The 18041-nt window shown below is 37.4% G+C and overlaps 2 protein-coding genes across 6 annotated transcripts in view; both read right to left on the reverse strand.

The window, feature by feature from the left end:
• Positions 1–1058: 1058 nt before the first annotated feature.
• On the reverse strand, positions 1059–3758 carry LOC311299431 (uncharacterized protein). The gene is made up of 2 exons (XM_084422994.1): positions 2391–3758; positions 1059–1508 (listed from the first exon to the last, which is right to left on the reverse strand). Exons 1-2 carry the CDS (start codon positions 3730–3732, stop codon positions 1465–1467), a joined length of 1386 nt encoding a protein of 461 aa, XP_084279120.1. The 5' UTR covers positions 3733–3758; the 3' UTR covers positions 1059–1464.
• Positions 3759–6173: 2415 nt separating this feature from the next.
• Positions 6174–18041, reverse strand: part of LOC311299404 (uncharacterized protein) — a 31591-nt gene continuing 19723 nt past the window's right edge. For 2 of the 5 annotated variants that reach the window (XM_084422954.1, XM_084422958.1), the window contains exon 5: positions 16361–17449. In XM_084422954.1, the coding sequence (XP_084279080.1) occupies positions 17310–17449 (140 nt within the window). In that variant the 3' untranslated portion in view covers positions 16361–17309. Of the gene's footprint in view, positions 6392–7968; positions 9844–16360; positions 17450–18041 lie in introns of those variants that run through there. The other 3 variants (XM_084422955.1, XM_084422956.1, XM_084422957.1) reach the window with 3 other exon arrangements.

Here is an 18041-nt window from a genome sequence, read left to right on the forward strand (position 1 = left end):
TAGTCAGTAGTACAATTCATACAGTGCTATGCATAAGTTTAGACACCCATGCTAAAGTTGACTAAAAAGAGGAATAGAAAATCATCTTTTGGAAATTGAACTTAATGCCTTAATTTAAAAAAATTGGAAAAATTCAACCTTTAAGGACACCAATTTTCTTTGAGAATGAATAATGTATCGTAAATAAATAAATGTTCTTCCTTAAAATACAGGGTGCATAAGTTTGGACACCCCTATGTTAAATTCCCATAGAGGCAGGCAGATTTTTATTTTTTTATTATTTAAAAGGAATTTAAAGGAAACTTTAAACATGGAAAGCTCAAAAAGCAATCATAATATATTACTTCATGGGTTTCAGAACTAAATTATTCCTGATTCATGCAGAATGAGCAGAAAATAAACACAGACTATAACAATGAGATTGATAAAATGAGTAAAGAGTTTAATCAATCAGTACATTAATCAAGTATTAAGTAAATTAAATTAAACATTAAGTAAAACTGAAAGCGAATGAGACAGATCTCTCTGTTTACTGACTTAAAAGAGCCAAAGCAACTCAAGAGAAGAAGAGAAGAAAAGTGTCCAGTTTCATGAAATATATGTGTCCAGTTTCCATGAAAGTATATCTTCCGTTTGCATGGAAGAGTGTTATGGCCTCTTCTTCAGCTTCTGAACTTTGCCTTCAAATGTTTTTATTTTCCAGTGTGAATTTCCCAGCACTGAAACACACACCGCCGTGTCTTTTCTGCTGTAATATTACTAATGAATCTTCTCCTTTGTGTGAATCTTCAGGTGTTTCTTCAGGACTGACGCCCAATGAAACTGTTTACCGCACTGATCACAGTTAAATGGTCTTTCTTGATGTGATTTCAGAGTGAAAGCCTGAGTGAAACTCTTCCCGCATTGAGGTCTCTCTCCGGTGTGGATGCTGTCGTATTGGCAAGAGGCCCAGAAGTGAATTCTTCTGATAAATCCCTAGAAATGAGATCTCTCCTAAATGTTTTACATGTCCCAAAAGTAACAGATAAAATTAAGATATTTATGGACGATCTTTTATGTTTCCTTTTTGAATTATTGTCTTTGAATTATTCAGAAACTTTTTTTAAAAGTAAAATAAAAACATTCTTTGTTGATTCGAAAAACTTTCAAAACCAAGAAATATCTTTATTTTATTGTAGTTTAGATGTTAATACTTGCAAACGCCCAGTGAAACGGATCCAGAACTGAGCTGGTTTAAGGACACCGCCAAGGACCCTGAATTAACGTCTAGCATCTTTAACCTGCAGGTAAGGGCAATTTATAATTGTAACAGGTTATGGGAATGTTTTAGAATGACTTATAAGGTTACAGCGATATACAAATACAACAATCCTCATATGATTCCTAAGTTTGCGTTTACACACTGACTTCCCACACTGACCACATGTGGATGGTCTTTCTCCAGTGTGGATCCTCATGGGTCTCTTAAGGTTTCCTTTTTCCATTAAGCTCTGGTTCTTCCATCAGGTCTAAAAGAAACATTAAATCATGTGACATTTCAAATCAGAGAAAAAATGTGAAATAAAAAGTGAAGCCACGAGTCAAGATCACTCATGAGTTTAATAGTCATTTTAAACCAGTCAAATCTGGTTTGAGGATGGTTCCAAACATGACAGAATGTTTCAGGAACATCACACTAACCTTTAAATAACATTCTATTAACATTCAGGAAACTGGACATTTGTATGTTCTTGGAATTTGACAAATCAACGTTCCAAGAATGTTGAATTTTAAATCGAAATTAAGTTGAAAGAATGTTTGAGGAACATTTTACCTTTTAAAACACATTAATCTAACATCAAGAAAACTGGAAAAAAAAATACGTTCCCAGAACCAACATTTGGTTCTGAATATCTGGAGAATATTTTTTTGTTCTGAATATCAAGCATAGCGTTAGTTCTGGCAGGTCACGTTAGTCAAGCTTGCATTAGTGACCCTCAGCTGATTCACATCTACCTATAGGAATATGACGCCTATCACCATATACATATATAAGCTCCTTCAGTATTATCAGCAGCTATCACGTTTCTCAGGAGCTAATTACCCTCCTCCATCCCCAGCTCCTCCTCTCGCCCAGTCAGGATTTGACATTCTGATTCCCCTTGAATCAGAATAAATTCTTGATTATGTTGGACTTTAAAATCTTGAATTAAATATATTTGCAAAATTTTCATGTTGGTTCTGTTCTGTTTACACCAAGGGGGGTTATTGCTGCTCTCGCCCAGAACGGAACCATACCACCAATCCAAACTGTATACTAATTGTCAATCGTATTTGACAGTAGTGGTCCTGACAGAAATATGGAGAACGTTCTTATAAAAAAAATGTATGTTAGCTGGGGAACTACTTACTGTGACTGTGGTGATGTGGTTTCTCCACTGCATGGATCTTCATGTGTCGCTTCAGGTGAGTTTTAATAATCTTTCCACACTGATCACACGTGTGCGGCTTCTCTCCAGTGTGGATCCTCTCATGTGATTTCAGATATGGTGAGAGACTGAATCTCTTGTCACAGTGTGAGCACTTGTAAGGTTTTTCTCCAGTGTGAATTCTCTCATGTGATTTCAGATGTTCTGACTGACTGAATCTCTTGTCGCAGTGTGAACACTTGTAAGGTTTTTCTCCAGTGTGAATTCTCTCATGTGATTTCAGATGCCCTGGCTGACTGAATCTCTTGTCACAGTGTGAACACTTGTAAGGTTTTTCTCCAGTGTGAATCCTCTCATGTGATTTCAGATGTCCTAACTGACTGAATCTCTTGTCACAGTGTGAACACTTGTAAGGTTTTTCTCCAGTGTGAAGTCTCTGGTGCAGTTTTAAACTGTTCGCTGTAGTAAAAGTCTTCTCACACTCAAAGCACATGTACTCTCTTATACCAGTATGAATTTTCTTATGTCTATGTAAAGTTTGCAGTAGTGAAAAACTCTTTCCACACACAGAACATGAATGCGGCTTCTCCTTCGTATGAACTGTCAGGTGTGTCTTCAGCTCTGATGCCCTAAGAAATGTTTTGCCGCATTGATCACATGTGAACGGCTTCTCTCCAGTGTGGATCATCATGTGAATCTCAAGGTTTGATGATTGTGTGAAACTCTTCCCACACTGATCACATGTGAACGGTCTCTCACCTGTATGAACTCCCTTGTGAATCTCAAGACTTTGTTTGGTTGTGTAACTCTTTCCACACTGAGTGCAGGTGAAAGATTTCTTGGTTCTTGTTTTTTTTTTAAATGTCTTTTTAGTCTTTGAGCGACTCAAACGTTTTTCTCCAGGTTTGACATGATGTTCCTCCTTCACTTCACTCAGTTCTTCACTCTCCTCCTTCACTTCACTCAGTTCTTCTCTCTCCTCCTTCACTTCACTCAGTTCTTCACTCTCCTCCTTCACTTCACTCAGTTCTTCACTCTCCTCCTTCACTACACTCAGTTCTTCACTCTCCTCCTTCACTTCACTCAGTTCATCACTCTCCTCCTTCACTTCACTCAGTTCTTCAGTCTCCTCCTTCACTACACTCAGTTCTTCACTCTCCTCCTTCACTACACTCAGTTCTTCACTCTCCTCCTTCACTACACTCAGTTCTTCACTCTCCTCCTTCACTTCACTCAGTTCTTCTCTCTCCTCCTTCACTTCACTCAGTTCTTCATTCTCCTCCTTCACTTCACTCAGTTCTTCACTCTCCTCCTTCACTTCCATCAGGTCTGAAAACAGAGAAACAGTTATTTCATTTTCAGTACAACAGAAATAATTCAAAGAGAGGAATATGAAGTGAAAGGACATAAAAGAGGTGATATTTGTGTTAGATATTAGTTTTATGAATAAAGTTAAAGTTCAATAAAGTTTTGTTTGTATTTTAAAGAGAAGTGTTACTTGTGTTATGTGCTTAGGAATGTAATGTCTTAAACTGCTGATCTAAGTTACCTTGCTAATAAATAGTGTTTAGTTTGGATATTTATATATATATATACAGCTTCAGAGCTGATACTGAACGCTGGACGAGTCATTTGCTCAGCCGTAATAAGCGATTTTTTTAACATTCTCTATGAATGAATGAATAATTCCCTTTGAGCTAAATTGACCTGTCTGACCCTTACAATGTAATAACTAAAGTACTTTCTACAAATGAGGTACATTGATCTTCTAATCATTATTTTTATTAGACATTATAGACACAAATCCCATGTTTCTGTGGCAAAGAACTATTAAATATATCTGATCAATGAAACAATTATCTAATGTAATGTTAGCATTAAGAATTCTACAATAGTGTCATAATGTTGATGCCAAAGTTTAGACTGATATTTCATTTATTTTACGTAATTTTTTTTTAAACGTACAGTATGGGATTTTTTCTCCACTAGGGGTCGCTAACCTATTTACAATAACAAAGGCGTAGTTTGATGACGCAACATTTGCTAAGAATTATGGATTTTGTCGTCAACGTCAAGCCGACCGATCTAATAATGTTTATGGATGACTGAATACATCGATGCTTTTATCATGACTGTGATATGAAGCAGTTCGGGATTGCTAAGAGACACAGCTATCAGCTCCACACGCGACGCGAGTCCCGCGGATATAAAAGGAATATGGACATTTCATTCTACCGAACTACACGCAGAATTACTACTCACAGGTCAGTTTATTAGACAAATTAAACTTGTGAGGTAACGCAGCGCTGTTTCACTTGGTCTAACATTACACTATCACACTAAACTGCATTTGAATGTGTTGAAATGTATGTGTTAACGTTAGTTTGTCTGTATGAGACTAGCAGTAAGCTAGATCAACATTAGAATAACATACAGATCATATTCTAACATTTTATCATTGTTGAACTATATAAAATTGATTAGTTTTATGTAAATGTGCTCACCTGTTTAATAAGTACATGTAGAAGCGGTCGAAGTCTCGGACGTGGAGCTCTCGTTTATATACTGTCTATGGGAGCTCTCGGCATCTCGAAAACACCGCGCTGATATTGATTCTCGGTTTAGTTCTCCTTTTTTATCCAAAGTCTGCTTGCCATGGTCCATAATGTTTGAACGAAACAACAACAGCGTGCAAATAGACATTGCAAACTACACAGTTGTCCGCATCAGTTTGGTTACTATCAGAGGGCTCTGGGTCATAGCTCTGGTTGCCATGGCAGCACGAGCGGAAACCAGAGACAACACGGATATGTCGGCATTGACGGCGACAAAACGGAAATAAAGAAACGGGACGTGTCTTTGAATTAAATAAAAATTTCTCCTGGTTTGAAAGTTTTTGGAAACAGTCGGGATAATGTAAGTACACAACTAAAATATATATATATAACATAGATATAGTGATTTTTGCTATTTTTAAAGCAAAAAAGTTACATATTGTGCCTTTAATTATTACAGTCCAGTCACACTAGACTTTTAATTCCAATGACTCCCATTCATTCACATGTGAACGTGGGAAACCAGAAACACAAGTTTTGCTGCGTTACAGTTCAAGTTGGAACAGCAATTAATCATTGGTCATTTATATCATAATCTAAATAGACATTTGATTACTCTGTTTAACTCTTTACATTATATTTTACTGATTCATTTGGATTCATTTTACTGGTTCATTCCAGTGTCACTTAGAGTTTCACCCCGGCCAATAATGCTGATCTCACGGTCACAAACTCATAAGTCTGATTATTAGTCGGAGGTTATAACTTATATCATTTATGATTAATTAATACAACTTATACAAATAATCAGATATTGCTTAAGTTACACTTACAACCCTGTCAGTCATCCTGGAAATTTTATTTAATTGATACAGTTTACTGTTTATTGCTTAAAAATATATAATAATAATAATAATAATAGTAATAAAAAACTAAACTATATTGAGAAATGTCCAACAAAAATTGCGAACCAAATATATACCAGAGCTAATTTTACTTTGTTTGACCTGATATTGACAATCAATATGAAAGTTTCCCCTTTACTGAACATTTGTTGAAATGTTCCCTGTACCATTTCATAGTTTAACTGTTTATCTAAATGTGATGAAGTGCTTGAATGTTTCTAACATGAATGTTCTTCAGCATCATGAATGAATGAAGAATAAACAACAACCTCTTTGTTCTTCAGGATCTTCAGTGTGTTTCATTCTGCAGGGTTCTGATCACTCATGTTCTCACTGTCCTCTTTAATAAACTCAGTCTTTGCAGATTTCAGCTCTTCCTGATGCTCTGATGCTCGTCTTCACTTGTAGCTGATGGGAATTTACAGCATTTATTGGGGAATTACAGTGGGAGGAGCTTCACTGATGATGTAATTGATGTGGGAGGGGCTTCACTGATGATGCAATTGCTGTGGGAGGAGCTGATCTGCCAAAATAAAATAAAATGATCAGTTACTGAGTTTGTTTTAATAGGGTCAAAGACCAGATGTTTAATTTTAGTGTTGATTGATATTAAATTTACAAAAGTGATTTTGTATACATATTTTCCCAGTAAATGCAAGTGTAATGTTTCAAATAACTTTTGTGAAAACAATGTCAAAATATAGGTAAAATAATGTTGAGTCATCATTTAGTGTAACATCTGATTGTAAAAATGAAACAACATAATTATTCGAACTTTTTTTTAAATGTATAAAAGAATAAGAGATCATACTAAATTTCATAATTTTTTAAATAATTAAAAACTTCTTGCTGACAAAAAAAGTGCTTTGAAGGATAGTGGCAAAGTATAAAGACTTAAAAATTAATGAGTATTTTGGGGCTGCACTATGATCCTAATATATAGTGTTTGAATATGTCATCAAACGATTATTGTTCTAAATGTGGTCTATGACTGGAAATGAATCTTAAAATAAACCCTTTTTGTCTTTAACCCATAAACTAATTTGCACAGTTAAGCATTTATATCTGTCTGTCTATCGTAAAGTAATTTGTATTTCTAATTCTAACATTATTCTGTTTTTTTTCTTCATTAAAATAATGGCATATATCTAGAAAAGTAGTAAAGAACTGTAGTAAAACATTTAAAAGCATAAAATACCGAAATAATCATTCATATAGTAAGCAAAAATTACCCTCAGTCAGTTGACACCTATGAAATGAGCTTTAAGTGTCAATTTACAGCAGATCTGAAGACATCAGCATAATAAATGAGGTGAAAACAGGAACTATTGTCATGAAATAAAGAGTGTTTTCAGCAGATCTGTTAATATTGATGAGCCTCAGACTATCAACACTCATTCAACAAGCCATTCAGGATCATCAGCAGATCATCTCACTTTATTCTGAGTGTTTACTGTTAGAAACACATTATTTGAGTCAGGATACATGATAAAAGCCTATGCTAAAAAAATTCTAAGTATACTTGCAGCCAGATTAATTTAGTATACTTCAAGTGTGTTAAGTGTGCTATTTTGGAAGAACAATTTTTTTAACATATATTTTAGTTGTAATTAAAATGTAGTAGAGCACAACTTTAAGTGTATTTAGTGTACATGTGTGTGTTAAATTGGAACCACTTCAAGTATACTTAGTATTTTTTTACTTTATGTACAAAGTATACGTTAAGTAATATGCACTAAGTATATACTAAGTATAGCACTACGTTAGTGATAGCCTATTAAAGTGCACTTTATTTGTGTTACAAGTACATTACAAATTAATAACAAGTGTCTTCAAAACATACCAGCAATATAGCATAAGTTTATTATATTTGAGTAAAAAGTATATGTTCAATGATATCTTTGGCTTATTCCAAATACTACAAATTGTACACTTTGTCTTCAGTGACAAATGCAGATTAATAAACAAATATTTCTTAGCTATACATTGCATACACTTTATTTAAAAATGTTTTAAATGGGCTTTCAATAAGAAATATTACATGCTGTTTCTCTTTATTCCAGCTGCTCTCTTTCTGCTGGTTGTGTAAAGCTGTGGTGGGATGATTGGAAGATCATTTCAGTTTATTTTGTAAAAACTGTGTGTTGTTTAAAGTTCATAGTAATTGATCTGACTTCATGAAGCCTCATGGTGTGAATGAAACATCAAACTGACTAGAAACTCTTTGAAATAAATATATTATACTGGATATCAAGGGTGAAACTGTTAATAATGTAGACAGACAATCTCATTCAGTGTCTGTGCTGGTGAAATATAATTTATTAGGCATTTAAAAGCTATTTTGAGAAAATTAAAACATGAAAAGTTTAAAAAGCAATCATAGCAGGATACTTTATTTTATTATTTCAGATCTAAAACTATTCCTAACTCAAGCAGAATCAGCAGAAGATAATAACAGAAAATAACAATGAGCTGTTGATAAAAATGAGTTGTTGTAGATGGGGAAGGTTATCTCTGTCATATTAGAATTGTCCCCTGGGTGGCAGTATTAGTTCAGCTAAAGAAGAATTTAGTCTGTAGTGTTGGGAGTCTGTGTTGTGCATGAATTGCTCATCCAAGTGTTCAGTAAAACTCCAGATAAACGCTACCCCACTGTCTGTTTTCCTTTACTAGTACTCAGGATCTGGCGACGAGGAAACCGGGGAACTCGAAAGAAATTGTTAATGATAACAATAAAATGCTTCAATTACGCGGAAGCTCGGCTGATGTCGGATGATGAGGAAGCTACTGCTAACCAAGACGTTGAGATGGCTACTGCAATGGTAGGAACACTTACTGCTTTTGACAGTCAGACCCAAACTTGGGAGGTATACGTTGAAATGTTGGGACATTTTTTCGAGATGCTACGCGACAGGCTTGTGTGTGGCATAGCGGACGATCACATGCAGAGGAGATTGTTGGCTAAGCCTGAACTCACATTTGAAAAAGCCTTGAAAGTTGCACTGGCCATTGAGACAGCAAATAGGGATGTGCGTGATCTGCAACTGAAAACACTGGATGGCACCATGAGTAAAGCCGCACCACAAGTGCTAGTGCATAATGTGGAGTCAAACCATAAAGGGCAAGGAAAGGCAACAACATTGACATGTTACAGGTGTGGGGGTGAACATATAGCAAGAGACTGTCGTTTTGTCAATGAAAAGTGCCATGGCTGTGGTAAAAAGGGACATTTGAAGAGAGTATGCAAATCCTCGCCTCTTGCAGACCGGAGGCTTAAGGGGGAGGGAGGCCCAAGCAGTCTGTGGGAAGTTTCAGAAATGATAAAAAGCAGTCAGCGCATCACATCAGTGAATCTCCGGAGAATGTCACTAGTGATGAAGATGTATTTACAATGTACAATCTAACAGAGCCAAAGATAACGAAAGTAGACCCCATTACTGCACAGCTTAACATAAATGAGAACATTGTTGAATTTGAAGTGGATACTGGCTGTAGCGTGAAGATTTTGTCAAAGGCTGAATATGCCAAGTTATGGACCGCAGGGGGCACACAAGAGTTCCAGGACTGCGCAATGACTTTGAAAACCTACACAGGCGAAAAAGTACCAACACTAAGGAGCGGCAGAGGCTACTGTAAAATACAAAGACCAAGTCAAACAGCTACTAGTAGAAGTCGTAGCAAGACCAGGACCAAACCTGTTAGGCAGGGCATGGATAATTCAATTCAATTCAAATTTATTTGTATAGCGCTTTTTACAATACATATTGTTTCAAAGCAGCTTTACAGAAAGTGCATTTCAGAAATGTACCTAGAAAAATACAGTTAGTTTATTATGTATAAATTTAGGGCATAACATATCGCCAGTGTTGAGTCGTCTCTTCACAGGCGTTGAGTCGTCTCTTCACGGGCGTCGAGTCGTCTCTTCACGGGTGTTGGGGCATCTGAGGTTTCCATGAGAGGCATGAACTAACTTTTCTGCATCAGAAACAGATAGCATGTTACGTAGCTTAGCAATGTTTCTAATGTGGAAAAAGGCTGTTCTTGTAACATATGAAATATGATTTTCGAAAGACAAGTTGTTGTCTAGTATAACACCCAGGTCTTTTACTGTGGTGGATAAAGTAACAGGACATCCTTCTAAATTAAAGTTTTGGGGGCAGTTTTTTGGACCAATAAGTAATACCTCTGTTTTATCTGAATTTAGTAGCAGAAAATTACACATCATCCAGTATTTTATATCTTTAACGCACTCTGTCAATTTAGATAATTTAGCGTTTTCATCTGAAAAAGGATAAAGGAGCTGAGAATGAATGGTGTTCTTATAAATAAGATGCAGCAGCAATAATTGACATTGCAGTATGTGCTAAGGCAGAATGAAGATGTTTTCAAGGAGGAACTGGGAACCTGGAGAGGCCCACCAGCGAAAATTTAGATGCAGACATCGACTTTGTAGTTAAAAGATGTGTTGCATGCCAAGAACACCGTAACTCGCCAGCTCCAGCACCACTTCATCCCTGGGAGTGGCCGAGCAAACCATGGCAAAGGTTGCACATTGACTATGCAAGACCTTTTATGGGACACATGTTTTTGATTCTGATGGACGCTCATTCCAAATGGATGGATGTTTACCCTGTGGCAACCTCAACTTCAGCCATCACGACTGAATGTCTAAGGAAGAGTTATAGCAATCAAGGAATACCAGAGACAATTGTGTCCGGCTCATGTTTTGTGAGTGTAGAATTCAGAGAATTCATGCAGTAAAATGGGAGCTAACACATTACTTCTGCTCCTTATCATGCTTCCTCCAATGGTTGTGCTGAGCGCGCCGTCCAGACGTTCAAGTCAATGATGGAGGAGGCAGGTGACGGAAGCCTGGCCATGAAAAAGTCTGAATGCTGTTTAGTTACCGCATTACAGTCCACCACTGGGCTGTCGCCTGCTGAAATGTTACAAGTCAGGAAGTTAAGATCAACATTAGACCTAATTCATCCAGACCGGAAACAGAGTATTCAAAAGAAACATCATGACAAGCAAGTTCCAGTAAGGAGTTTCTAGGAGGGAGACGCAGTGATCACAAGGAATTTCAGTCATGGACCTAAGTAGATCCCAGGGTTCATTAGCACGATAACAGGTCCCGTCTCCTACAAGGTCATGCTAGGCGATGGCAACATTGTGCGCAGACATGTCGACCAGTTATTGGCAAGTTCGGAGGACAAGGACTTGGTGGAACCAAAGATCATGGAACCCCTGGGGCTGTCTGAATCTCCAGCGGCAACATTTGCAGTGTCAGAGAGTTCCATTCCTGAGGGAAACTGCTGTGTTCCAGAAGCAAACACTCGGGGCATGGCAAAACCTGTTTCAGAAAAGGCCAAACCATCAGTGATGGACATTCAACCTCCAGATGCTCCAATGCAGTCACAATCTTCGACTGCACCTGCATGACGGCCGTTGAGACCTGTGCCGAAGTTATTTGAAGGACTATGAGTGTAAAAAAAAAGAAAATAAATGTGCCTGGAACTTTGGTGTTGATTGTTACTCAGTGTCAGAGTTAAATAGGAATGAATGACACTTTAATTGAGTTTGTGCAGGGAGATGTATGTTTTTCACAAGAAGTGTATTCTGTTGAGATATTTGTTTCCAAGAAGACATCTTAGCTTAAGGGGGGAGGAATGTTGTAGATGGGGAAGGTTATCTCTGTCATATTAGAATTGTCCCCTGGGAGGCAGTATTAGTTCAGCAAAAGGATAATTTAGTCTGTAGTGTTGGGAGTCTGTGTTGTGCATGAATTGCTCATCCAAGCGTTCAGTAAAACTCCAGATAAACGCTACCCCGCTGTCTGTTTTCCTTTACTAGTACTCAGGATACTACAGGAGTTTAATTAATAATTACTTTAAGCAAATACAAACATTAAGTAAAAGTTAAAGTGAATGAGACATATCTCTCTCTTTACTGACTTAAAAGAGCCAAAGCATCTCAAGATGTAGGATTTAAAATAATCCAGGATATTTGAAATGAACAAAGACATCAAGGCCTGTAGGCCAAGATGTGTGTGCTAGCGAGCAGGCAATTGAGTGGGTTGCAAGTTTAGAGAGCTCTGCACAAACTTATATTTGTTACCCTTTTAAATGGTGCTTTAACCGACTGTGAGATACAAAAAGGCTATCCAAGACTGTCCTGCATCTTCGAAGATGATCTGTTCCCTGATAAATGTAAATGGCGAGCAACCTGCATAAATACAAATATACCGGCGAGGCCTCTGCTAACAAGACGAGCACCGACACACCTAGCGTTAACAACGGAGCTAACACGACACCCAAGATGGCTGAACAAGCTCAACAAACTAGAGAAAAGATTGATATGATGACGGAGATGAAGGAAGAGTTATTGTCCTCTATCAAAACGGAGATGACCACGCTTTTCCAAACCGAGTTAAAGTCAATCATGGCTAAAGAGTAGCTGAGGAAGATGGCTCCAGCACCCCTGCTTCTGTTTCAAGGCTGATTAAAAAAGTCCTTAAAATGGATAAAGACGTGCTGATTGACAGATCCCACCGCACTTTACAGGCGAAACGGATGGATGGCAAACCAAGAGCGATTATAGCAAAATTACACTACTATCAAGACTGTGTCAAAATCCTCCGATTCACACGGGAATCTGGCCCCCTACAACACAACGGCTCAACCATACTCATCTTTCCTGATTATCCACCGAGTGTAGCCCGCGCCAGGTCGGCATTTAACGAGGTCCGTAAACTACTTCGAGGACGAGAGGGGGTCCGCTATGGTCTCCTACATCCAGCCCAATTTCGGATAACGTATAACATGGCATATGTTAAGGACAACATTCTGCGTGAGGTAGCTTAGCTTCGTTTATTTATTTATTTATTTATTTTTATTTGTACTTGTATTTTTTATTTTTGTCCCTAGCCTACTGTCAGCAGACTGTTTTTTGGTGAGTGCACGAACTTAAGTTTGGTAAACAATGCAAAATACAACAATGAGGCTTATTGATATGGGACTACAGTTAAGTTAATTTCTTTTAAGGACCTTTTTTTTCTGTCAATGAAAGGCTGTGATACAGTTACTGTTATGTTTATATGTAATGGTTTCTTTTATATATTATATATATATATATATATATATATACATACACCAGTCTTAAGGTCGGTTAGAAGATACAAATTACCACTCTTCCTTTATTTTTCAATTTAATTTGGAATATTGGGGTTATATTAAAATATTTTGTTAACATGTCTGTGCAGAGCAAGCCGCAGAGCTAGAGTTCTTTAAAAAAAGCACTTTATGTGTGGATTTGTTATTTGCGAGGGGTTACTTTTTCACCACGTTCTAGTTGGTGACTGGGGAAGTAACTGTTGCACTAAATTGATTGCTCCTATTTTTTGTTTTGCTAACTCTGGGTTAGTGGAGGGACTCTCTTCTGCTTACGTGGCACAAATGTTACTTAGGCTGGATCCGTACTACTACAACTTATAAATACTTAACACTAATATAAATGAACGCTCCCACTGATGTATCAGGTACTTGCCAGATAAACTTTGTTAGCTGGAATGTTAAATCTCTAAATCACACAGTGAAACGCCGAATGACAAGGAATGTGTCAATGACACGTCTGCCATAGCCTGACGTGGTCTGTATCGCTTTTACTGGCACTATGTAATTTCAGGGTTCGGGTAGTAACCGAGCACAAAAAGAACTCCAAAATTCGACTGCTTTACGGCATACGTCACTTCCACCACCACTTCCTCAAATTTGGACGTGAGAGGCCAACCAGCGTTTGTTTTCGGCTTTCCTGCGTATGTTTTTGTCATGGGGGCTGTTTACACCTGGCCACTTCATGCGTTTTCTCAGATCGGATAGCTATCCGATCATGAAAAGACCAGGTGTAAATGCCATCCGAAATTCATTCAAGACGAATTTGAATCCGATCGCTCAAACCACTTCAGGAGGAGTTCTGAGCCGCATTCCAGACGAAACTGGACAAGTGTAAATGCATCTGGTTGTTGAAACCACATATGTAAATTGTACTCCCCCAAAAAATGCTAAAAAAATAAAATAAATAAACGTGTGAGAGCGTTTTATAGGCTATATGTTATATGTTATAGCCAGATATGACAACGCTACTGGAACACGCATCACTGCAGATGAGCAACTGAGTATATCAAGCCAACGTGCAAACTATCGCAAATTAAAGTGAAATTAAGTCGCAGACGCTTAACATACAATCTTCATCATTAAAAGTAAAGAAATGAAATGATCTTACCAGGGCTGTTACTGCTCTCTCTTATTGCGGTCTTTGATTTAGAAATTTTAGCTGATGATCAATAAAATGCAGTTCATATCTTTTGCTTTTGGTGACGTGCACTCATCGTTTCCGTTTCGCAAAAACACATTTATGACCAGGTGTAAATGGGACCGTTTTGATAAATCAGATAGCTATCCGATCTGAGAAAACGCATGAAGTGACCAGTAAATAAATCTCTTATTTGTAAACATGTTTGCGATCTATGTTGTATGTTGTTTCATTCATCCATTGTTGATAATTAGACCAGGCCAATAATTTCCACATATGTCTAGCTAGCTTGCTATTATCAGAGCTGTTAACAGACTTGTTAACAAACACTTGTTTCTCTTACGTGTTTTTTTGCGTTATGTTTTATTGCCTAGCTTGCCTCACGAACTAGTTTGCCAGCTGAACTCAGGTGTTGTGAGGTGTATTTATCACGCAGTCCTGAGGGATATCAGACGACGCTGTTGACCTTGATTCCTGCGATTATCATGAGAACAGTTTTCAATATCTCACATAATTATCAGGACATAAATAAGCCTAACGTAGAGGTTGTAAATAGTGTAAACAAGCACAATTTGCAAACTATTATGATAAATTGCAATAATCATGTCTATGACATCATAACGGCCAATGTTATGAAATAATGCGACGTACATTTAACTTTATTGATGTTATCTGGCATTTTGTAATGTTTACATTACAATAAAAAAAACACAAATTAAATTATACAGTAGGCCTAGACTATAGGCTATTTACTTGTGATTAGCTGCAATCATGTAAAAACGTTATAAGCCAGCAAATGCGGTAGGTAGGCAACTTTATTATTATAACACTTGACATAAACTTATTATTAACCTATTACCATCATCAGTAGTTCAGTAGACTATGCAGTACAGTTGCCTAATATTTGTATGAAATCGTGAAACATTACCTGGTCATTTTATTCATTTTAGCTGACGCTTTTATATCTTTTATATCAATATCTTCGAAGTTCGGAGTCTATCTGTGCCTGTTCCATGCCCGACGCAGGTGCGGTGTACAGGGATATTTACGACAGTGCAAGTATTCCACAGCAACTCTAGGGGTCGCTGTTTGACAAAAACACAATTTCTACATAGTGTTAGTTTAAGGAGATGAATGCAGTTATTGCCTTCCTGTAAGAAACCCATTTGAACACTGCTTTTTTGGATTTCCAAATTCGGGGAACAGACACAGTCTCTGTATGAGGATAGCTAGGTAAAAGGGTCTCTATGTGATGGGATTTATCTGACCTTGGTGACCTTCTTTTCAACAGGTCAGGTCTGCCCCAGTAACTTATCCAATTGTCTATGAATTCTATATTATTTTGCGGACACCACTTCGACAGCCAGCCACTGAGTGAACACAATCTACTGATTATCTCATCACTCCTGCGAACAGGAAGGGGGCCAGAGCAAATTACAGTGCCTGAAATCGGACTTGCAAGTTCACACACCTCTTTAATATTAATTTTGGTGATCTCCGACTGGCGGAGTCGAACATCATTTGTGCCGACCTGAATAATAATCTTAGAGAATGTAGGCCTATTATGTGCTGAGTGACGCTATCAAGTATGCTGCCGTTTCATTTGTAGAATGACTGGACTCGCGTCCTCCCGTCCTCGAGAGTTCGTTCTTCTGAGTCGAACTTGGCAAGTCCAAACTCTGCGAACTTGGTATTGAGAAACGGCCCTACTCTTTTATGAATACTAAGGATTTGTACATATTTACTCACTCACCTACTGTTTTTTCCCTACTATATAGTGGGGAAGAATGCGGTTTCAGGCGCAGCCTCTTATTTGTCTCTCTTAAAGGATAGCCCTTCCTTTAGAAACCTCCCTAGATCCCCCTTGAGGTGGGGAGAATAATTACAGCATAAGAAATGGAACAGCTTTTCAGAACTGTTACAATGGGTCGGTCATGAATGATTCATTAATTTTTAATTAATTTTTAATATGACTAAGGAATGACGTCATTGTCATTGGCACTAGATTATCAAAAATGCGTCAAATACTATTCATATTATTATTTAAAAGCTCTATTGAGAAATTTAAAACATGGAAAGCTCAAAAAGCAATCATAATATGTTACTTCATGGGTTTCAGAACTAAATTATTCCTGATTCAAGCAGATCGAGCAGATAATAAAAACAGACTATAACAATGAGATTGATAAAATGAGTAAAGAGTTTAATCAATCATTACATTAATTAAATATTAAGTAAATAAATTAAACTAAGTAAAAGTGAAAGCGAATGAGACAGATCTCTCTCTTTACTGACTTATAAGAGCCAAAGCATCTCAAGAGAAGAAGAGAAGTGTACAATTTCCATAAAAGTATATCTTCCATTTGCATGGAAGAGTAGAAGTAGAAGAGAAACTAGATGATCTAATTAAAAATTGTCTCTCTTAAAAGTATTATGGCCTTTTCTTCAGCTCCTGAACTTTGCCTTCAAATGTTTTTATTTTCCAGTGTGAATTTTCTGGCACTCTTTCAGTTCATCTTCTGTAGTAAAGGACTTCCAGCACTGAAACACACACCGCTGTGTCTTTTCTGCTGTAATATTACTAATGAATCTTCTCCTTTGTGTGAATCTTCAGGTGTTTCTTCAGGACTGTCGCCCAATGAAACTGTTTACCGCACTGATCACAGTTAAATGGTCTTTCTTCAGAATGAGAAGATATGATTTCAGAGTGAAATCCTGAGTGAAACTCTTCCCGCATTGAGGTCTCTCTCCAGTGTGGATGCTGTCGTATTGGCAAGAGGCCCAGAAGTGAATTCTTCTGATAAATCCCTAGAAATGAGATCTCTCCTAAATATTTTAAATATATGTCCCAAAAGTAACAGATACAATTAAGATTTTTATGGACGATATTTTACGTTTCCTTTTTGAATTATTGTCTTTGTATTATTCTGAAACTTTTTTTAAAAAAGTAAAACGAAACTTTGTTGATGCGAAAAGGACCCTGAATTAACGTCTAGCATCTTTAACGTGCAGGTAAGGGCAATTTATAATTGTAACAGGTTATGGGAATGTTTTAGAATGATTTATAAGGTTACAGCGGTATACAAATACAACAATCCTCATATGATTCCTAAGTTTGCGTTTACTTGTGGTCAGTGTGGGAACAGTTTCACATGCGTATGGTCTCTCTCCAGTGTGGATCCTCGTGGGTCTCTTAAGGTTTCCTTTATCCGTGAAGCTCTTCCTGAATTGATCACATGTGTAAGGTTTCTCTCTGGTTCTCCTATCAGGTCTAAAAGAAACATTAAATCATGTGAACATTTTACCTTTTAAAACACATTCCTCTAACATCAAGAAAACTGGACATTTTGTACGTTCCCAGTAGGGCTGGACCCGTATATTCGAATATTCATTCGATGTGTTGGTATTCGAATATTTATTTATTTTTTGCACACCTGGGATCCCCCGCGAAACAGTTCTCATTCGCGCTTGAATAAGGCCGGCGACACACTGGCTGCGTGGCCTGAGTGTCTCACTTGGTGTGTCCGTTTTTTATTTCGGCTCCCATGTTAACAGGATGGAGTTTGCACACTGCCTGCGTGAGACGCGTCTCAGGCGCGGCTCAAGCCACGCGGAAAACGCGTGCATGCTAGAAATAGAACCGACGTGATTAAGTGTTCCAGCAACGGGAGTATTCTCGCGCAGAACAGTGGAGTTTGACCGAAGTGCATGTCTGAGCTTGTGTTTTGGGTTAAGCTGCGTTGCTTTGACATTGTGGAAAATTTAATAATAGAAACGTATGTAATGTATTAGCCTTTTTACCCGTTATTATCAATCTAAATTAATCTCGTTTTTAATTTAACTTAATTTCGTTTTTCTTTATT

The sequence above is a fragment of the Rutilus rutilus genome, assembly GCF_951802725.1.
Source record: "Rutilus rutilus genome assembly, chromosome: 1".
In the NCBI taxonomy this organism is placed as follows: Eukaryota; Metazoa; Chordata; class Actinopteri; order Cypriniformes; family Leuciscidae; genus Rutilus; species Rutilus rutilus.

What these genes read in the sequence shown, in the direction of transcription:
- LOC311299431 (XM_084422994.1), bottom strand. Translation starts at nt 3,732, where the DNA reads ATGGAAGTGAAGGAGGAGAGTGAAGAACTGAGTGAAGTGAAGGAGGAG. An exon ending in ACCACATCACCACAGTCACA is followed by an intron (nt 1,509 to 2,390) that starts GTAAGTAGTTCC and finishes TGTTTCTTTTAG; the next exon opens with ACCTGATGGAAGAACCAGAG.